The sequence below is a fragment of the Lipotes vexillifer genome, unplaced genomic scaffold (genome assembly GCF_000442215.2).
Source record: "Lipotes vexillifer unplaced genomic scaffold, Lipotes_vexillifer_v1.1 scaffold484, whole genome shotgun sequence".
In the NCBI taxonomy this organism is placed as follows: Eukaryota; Metazoa; Chordata; class Mammalia; order Artiodactyla; family Lipotidae; genus Lipotes; species Lipotes vexillifer.
This window is the reverse complement of record NW_006786458.1, coordinates 517,533-523,657: the sequence shown is the minus strand read 5'-3', so window position 1 is coordinate 523,657 and position 6,125 is coordinate 517,533. Positions and strand designations below refer to the sequence as shown.

The 6,125-nt window shown below is 49.2% G+C and overlaps 1 protein-coding gene across 2 annotated transcripts; it reads left to right on the top strand.

Moving 5' to 3' along the window:
* Nucleotides 1–1,127: 1,127 nt before the first annotated feature.
* On the top strand, nucleotides 1,128–3,100 carry NKX3-1 (NK3 homeobox 1). Of its 2 annotated transcripts, XM_007458817.1 has the most exons (3): nucleotides 1,128–1,169; nucleotides 1,428–1,446; nucleotides 2,682–3,100. In XM_007458817.1, exons 1-3 carry the CDS (start codon nucleotides 1,128–1,130, stop codon nucleotides 3,098–3,100), a joined length of 480 nt encoding a protein of 159 aa, XP_007458879.1. The 2 variants fall into 2 exon arrangements, with proteins under 2 accessions (XP_007458879.1, XP_007458878.1); XM_007458816.1 differs by having other exon boundaries at nucleotides 1,128–1,446.
* The last annotated feature ends 3,025 nt before the right edge of the window (nucleotides 3,101–6,125 follow it).

The following is a 6,125-nucleotide window of genomic DNA, read 5'->3' as shown; positions in this document are numbered from 1 at the left end:
AGATTACAAAAATTTTTAATGAAAAAAATGAGAGAAGAAAACCATCCTTGCCAAAGACCTTCATTCATATTACACAAGGTGGTTCTCTTTAGCGGTTGCTTTATCCACGATAACCTACTCCCTCTCCCTTCTCCCCAGACATACAACATACCATCTTTTTGAAAAGTTTCCAGTCGAATGAAAGGTGTCTTAGAGTAGGACGTACAGGAAAGTTGCTTAAATAAAGATAGTTCAAAAGAACACTGGTATACCCTTTTTCTAGATTCACCAATTAATATTTTAATCCATTCAACTTTATCATATGGAATCTATCTATCCATCTATGTCATTGTTTCTGAACCAATTGAGGGTAAGTTACATACATCATGGGCCTTTGCCCCTACATACTATAGTGTTTATTTCCGAAGAATATTCTTTTATACAATCACAATACTGTTACCAATTTCAGTAAATGTAACACTGATTCAATACTTTTAGCCATTGGTCCTATTCCATTTTCATCAATTGCCCCAATAACGTCCAGTACAGAATCCAGCCTGGGGTCAGGTACTGCACTTACCTGTCATGTCTCTTTGACAGACTTAGGTTTAGTAGATCCAGCTTTGCTACCATTGTTTCCTTGTCAACGGGCACCCAGAATTCTCATCTGTAAGGTGGGATGCTGGTAATTGCCCCACCTATTTCTTTGTGAGTAAAGGCACTTTAACGATCTCTAAGAGCTAAGTGGAGTATTTCTCTTCTGCATCATGATTTCCCAGAAGCAGCTAAACATATTGTGGGTTGGGGCAGAAGAGACCCGCTTTGGTTTTCTCTACCAGCCTGGGAAAACGACGTAGGGAGGAGGGAGGCGAGCCAGGATCTTGGAGAAGAAGGAACTTCGGAAGAAATCCTCTATGAAAGACACGACCCAGACTGTGCGAGGGACTCCCCTTTACCCTCACCTGGAGCGGCGGGCGGCCAATCAGCCGCGCGGTTCGGGCGAGCGGCCAATGGGAAGGCGGCGCGGCGCGCCCCTAAAGCTATAAGTTCCCGGGGCCGCGGAAAGTGAAAGTGGTGCCGGAGCGGCGAGCTCAGCCTGGGCGCAGCCGCAGGGGCCTGAGCCTGGGCGCCGGAGCCGAACCTCGGGGATGCTTCGGACTCCCGAGCCGCGGCCCGGGGAGCCGGGGGCAGCTAGCTGCAGCCCCCGGGCCGCGCCGCCCACCCAGTCCAAGCCGCTCACCTCCTTCCTCATCCAGGACATCCTGCGGGAAGGCGCTGATCGGCGCGGAGGTCACGCGGGCAGCCCGCAGCCCCCGCCGCAGCCTCCGCGCCAGCCTGACCGGAGGCGAGACCCTGAGCCGGAGCCCGAGGGAGGAAGAGGAGGCGCCGGGGCGCCGGAGGACCAGCCGAGAGCCCGGCCCCGCGCTGCGCGCGGGGAGGCAGAGCAGCCGGCGGAGACCGAGCCAGGTATGCCGGCGAGGTTGGGGAGGCCGGGCTGGGCCGGGGTGGGTCCTCCCTGAAAGGGGGGCCGGTCCGCTGGCCGAACGGGCGTGAGGGCGGGTGCTAGGTGGACCTCCGGAGCTCCGGCTGCAGGGATGCGGGGCCCCGCGGCGACGGGCGAAGGGACCTCACGGCCTTCGCCACGGGCGCGCCTCGGAGATTAACCGTGACCCCAGCGTCAGGGCGGCGCAGGATTTAGACTGGGCTTGACTCGCCAGGCAAGGTGCTCTGCGCAGCGGGTTCTCGCGCCCCGGGGTCAAAAGGTGAGCGCGCACGAAGCGCCCACCGTGGTCCAGTGTCCCAGAAGGAAACCCCAACATCGCTCCCAGCCACAGTGCAACCCTTGATCGGGGCCAGCCCCATATTACTTCTGGGCAGTTACGACAATTAACATATAACGAATTATTGATAATAGCGTATTAATATTAATAAATCAGGGTTTGACCAGCAAAGATGCCCTTCGCTTCCCAGTCCCACGGGCAATAAAACAGTAAGTCTAGGAGCCCCTCTGGTCTTCAGGAGTTATAACGTCGGAACGCTTAGAGTAGACTTACTTTCTTTCCCATAAGTTTTTTTTTTTTAACTGAGGTAAAATTGATACATAAGATTATATTAGTTTCAGGTGTACAACACAATAATTTGATATGCGTACACACTACAAAGTGATCACCACGATAAGTCTAGGTACCAGCCGTCACCATACAATAGACACCCTTCTTATGAGGCATCCTAACGGCTGGTTGAGGAAAAAAAAGGGGGGATTAAAGCCAGAGAATGAACTTTCCTACCACACAAGCCCTCTCTTGCCACCCGGATGTTGACACCGGGTGCCTTTGGGGCCCGCTTTACCGGGGATCTTATTTCTCAGAGTTTTTCCTGCCTCCCTGCTCCCGCTTTCCCTCAAGACATATGCAGAATCCCTATTTCATTCTACTGGATGATACGGCAGGAAGTTCTAGCACTAACTGCTCCTACTTTGGGGACTTGATGACTAGTAGAAAACTAACACATAATCTACATATGCACTCACTCCCCACTCAGAGAGTTCCTTAGTCCTGTGAAAAAAGTGCAATGTATCTAAACCGACAGTGGGCTGTTTGTTCACTCACCAGAAGAGAGAAGGGTGGATTGAATTCTGTACTCTTCCATGCTAACATGTAACGTTTTCCTTCCCGTCCCTGCTTCTCCCGTCTCGTTTCCAGATAGGCACTTTGAGACTTATCTGTTGGACTGTGAAAACACTCGGGACGCCTTACCAAGCCTGCCCCCAGCCCCCAAGCAGCCACAGAAGCGCTCCCGGGCCGCCTTCTCGCACAATCAGGTCGTTGAGTTGGAGAGGAAATTCAGTCACCAGAAGTATCTGTCAGCTCCCGAAAGGGCTCACCTGGCCAAGAGCCTCAAGCTCACGGAGACCCAAGTGAAAATCTGGTTCCAGAACAGACGCTATAAGACCAAGCGGAAGCAGCCCACCTCAGACCTGGGAGACCTGGAGAAGCATCCTTCCTTGCCAGCTCTGAAAGAGGAGGGCTTCTCGCGGGGCTCCCTCATCTCCCTGCATAGCACCTACCCTTACTACCCCTACCTTTACTTCTTGGCAGGCTGGAGCCCAGCTTTCTGGTAACGCCTCCGACAACCACGAGGGATCAAGAACTGCCTTCCCCAGGTGGCCCCTCTGGAAGGCAAAAGGGCCCGGGGTCAGGGAACAGCAAGAGGTACGAGACCAAAACTGTTGGAGGTTTGCATGGAAATCCCAGATTCTTCACTAGTGGGCCAATGAAAGATCTGGGACAGGGAATGATTTAATATCCAAATACCTCCCCCAACACAGAACGTAGGTCATTTTTGCTTTTAGAGACCTGCTTGAGGTAGAGAGGGATAAAGCCAAGTGCTGTTTCTAGCACTTTGGGTGATTTTGTAGGAGGTGTCCACATCACTTCCGAGGATTCTGTTTCCTCCAACTCCACCCTCTTGTGTAACTGAGCATCCACTCTGAAAGAGCACACCCGAAGCGGGAGGGGGCGGGGAAGGACGGCTAATAAGAGGATGTCACCTACTGAATTAAACTGAAGGTCAAAAGCCTCTCGTTGGCCTTGGACTATGACCAAGGTTTCTCTCTGTCCCTGGAAGAGAGACGGAAATGGAGAATCCCACAGAGAAGCCTGTCGTGCTCAGCGCAGGTTGGCACGGGATATGGAGATGGGTAGGAAGAGATGAAAATATAGGCTTTTTATTATCCCTTTTTAAATAATACACCGACTTAAGTATTTACAGGGTGGCCCAAGCAGAACAAGAAGCACTCACTGTGGTCTTAAGACAAGCTGTATAAACAGAACTCTGCTGCAGGAAGTGGGCCCAGGCCAGAAGAATCTCTGCGTGTCCAAGACAGTGGTCTAAGTAGGAGTCTCCGCAATGCTGCTGGGGGGCATTGCTTTTTTTTTTTTTTTTTTTTTAAATCAGCAAAAGGTAAAAGAGCCTCTTCTGACCTTTTTGCTCTGGGTCTGAGAATTTAGAATGAGAAGGTTCCTGGAGTTTTCAGGCTATAATTCATACTACACCATGACAGATCACGTAACTCCTTAAGTTTCTTCCTTTCTCCTTTCTTTTATTTTTTTGTTCCCTTTCCACAAGTCACCCACTGAAGTTCTTCTTTTAGTCTGATTGCACCTAACATACACCTTCCTTATTTAGCCCGAGATCTGGTCTTTTTTTTTTTTTTTCCTCCCCAAAGTTTTATCTCTCCTGGGTTTAAAAAAAGTGGGGGGGGGGGAGCAGATTCTGAATTGGCTAAAAGACATGCATTTTTTTAAAAAAAACTAGCAATTCTTATGTCTTTCCTTTAAAAATATACAGCATTAAATCCCAAATCCTATTTAAAGACTTGACAGCTGCAGAAGGTCACTGCTGCTTTTATAGGACTTTCTGGTGGCTCTGTTGTTACAGCTCAAAGTCTGAGAACCCTTTGGGATCCCTGCAGGCAGAGGAGGTAAGAGGTATCGAGCTTTCACACTCAAGGATGAATACAGCGCAGAGCGAAGGGTCAGGCGCCCGTAGAGCTGTCTAGTGGAAATTGAAGGCTCAGGGGTGGAGCGTGGAGAATAGGGGCCTGGACCTTAGAAAGCCCCATCCCCTAAGCAAGCTGACCGGGCTGATGGCACTTTGCAGGAAGGAGCTAAGAAAAAGGAAACAGTTTCCAAAACACATTATTGCAGCTTCCATCACCAAACAATTAAACTGTCCAAATGCTTTAGGAACTGTGTTTAGTGCTTATTAAAAAAAAAAAAAAAAGGGTCCCCCCAAATGAGTCACCTGGTGACTTCAGAGAGAATAAGAGGGCACAGGAGAAATCTGGCCACCCTTCTGTTTCTATCCTATAATCTCAGGTGACCTGGGAGAGGGGAGACGTCGGAATGAAAAAAAGCCAGTTGCTAATGAGGTACCCTGAGGCCTGGAAATCTCTTGATCCCACTACTTAATTCTGTTCAATGAGAAACCTTTCAATTTCCTCCTATTAAAAAGGGCCAATTTACTGTTGGTGGCAAAACTGCCAAAGTTGATAGAAAGTTGGCTCGTTTCATCCCATTTTCTATGGTTTGAGCTCCACGTTGAAATACTGTCAAATGCCACGTGTTGCCCACACAGAAAGGGGAGCACGGAAGGCAGTGCAGCCTGAATTGCTTTTCTCCCTCTCACACGTCTTTTAAGATAAATGTTCAGTGCATGCTCTCTGGTCAGTACCCTTCCTCGCCCTCCCTCTGCATTGAATTCTTTCAACCCCCAAACCTGCAAGTATTAAACATTTTACTGTGATGTATATTGTGTTGCAGAAAGAAAAAAATAAGTCTTTGTTTAGAATTCTTTGGTTTGGTGAATCCATCTTGCTTTTCCCCCATTGGAACTAGTCACTCACCCATATCCAAACTGGTAGAACAACCTTTGAAGGGCTAGTATATCCGTATCTGATAGGTAAACTGGAGGGTACCCCACCCCGCCAGACCACTTCACCCAGACAACCTGTTTCTATCCTGTTTAATAAATCGGTTTGGAGTTCTCCACGTGCATAACAAACTCTGCTCCAATCTGTAACACACAAACCTGTGACTTGAAGTTTAGTAAATTACACCGACCAAACTTTATATTTCTATGTATTTTTTGCAACACCTGAGTATTTTTTAAATAAAGTACTGTGTCATTTTTAGACATATCTGTGTGTGATTTTCTGCTTCCTACAGACTGAATGCTATTGAGTTTCTGTTTCTGATTACCCTGTTCTCCCACTCTTCACCTGCCTGACTAAGCTATGGAGACTGAATAAGCAAAAGCGGTAGCTTAGTGGATAGCAGAGGATGGTCATTCTTTTTTTTTTTTTTTTTTTTTTTTTTGGGGGGTGGGGGCCTCCCCTTTTTGGGGCCTCCTCCCGCTGTGGAGCACAGGCTCCGGACGCGCAGGCTCAGCGGCCATGGCTCACGGGCCCAGCTGCTCCACGGCACGTGGGATCTTCCCAGACCGGGGCACGAACCCATGTCCCCTGCATCGGCAGGCGGACTCTCAACCACTGCGCCACCAGGGAAGCCCTGGTCATTCTTTTATAAATGCTCTGGCCTCTGTTACTGGTTAATCACATGGAGTAGAAAGAAATGTTTGTGTCA

Bases quoted from the DNA above. Each gene is read 5' to 3' on its own strand.
- NKX3-1 (XM_007458816.1), top strand. From the start codon at position 1,128: ATGCTTCGGACTCCCGAGCCGCGGCCCGGGGAGCCGGGGGCAGCTAGC. The intron at 1,447-2,681 runs GTATGCCGGCGA...TCTCGTTTCCAG, and splicing joins GCCGGCGGAGACCGAGCCAG to ATAGGCACTTTGAGACTTAT.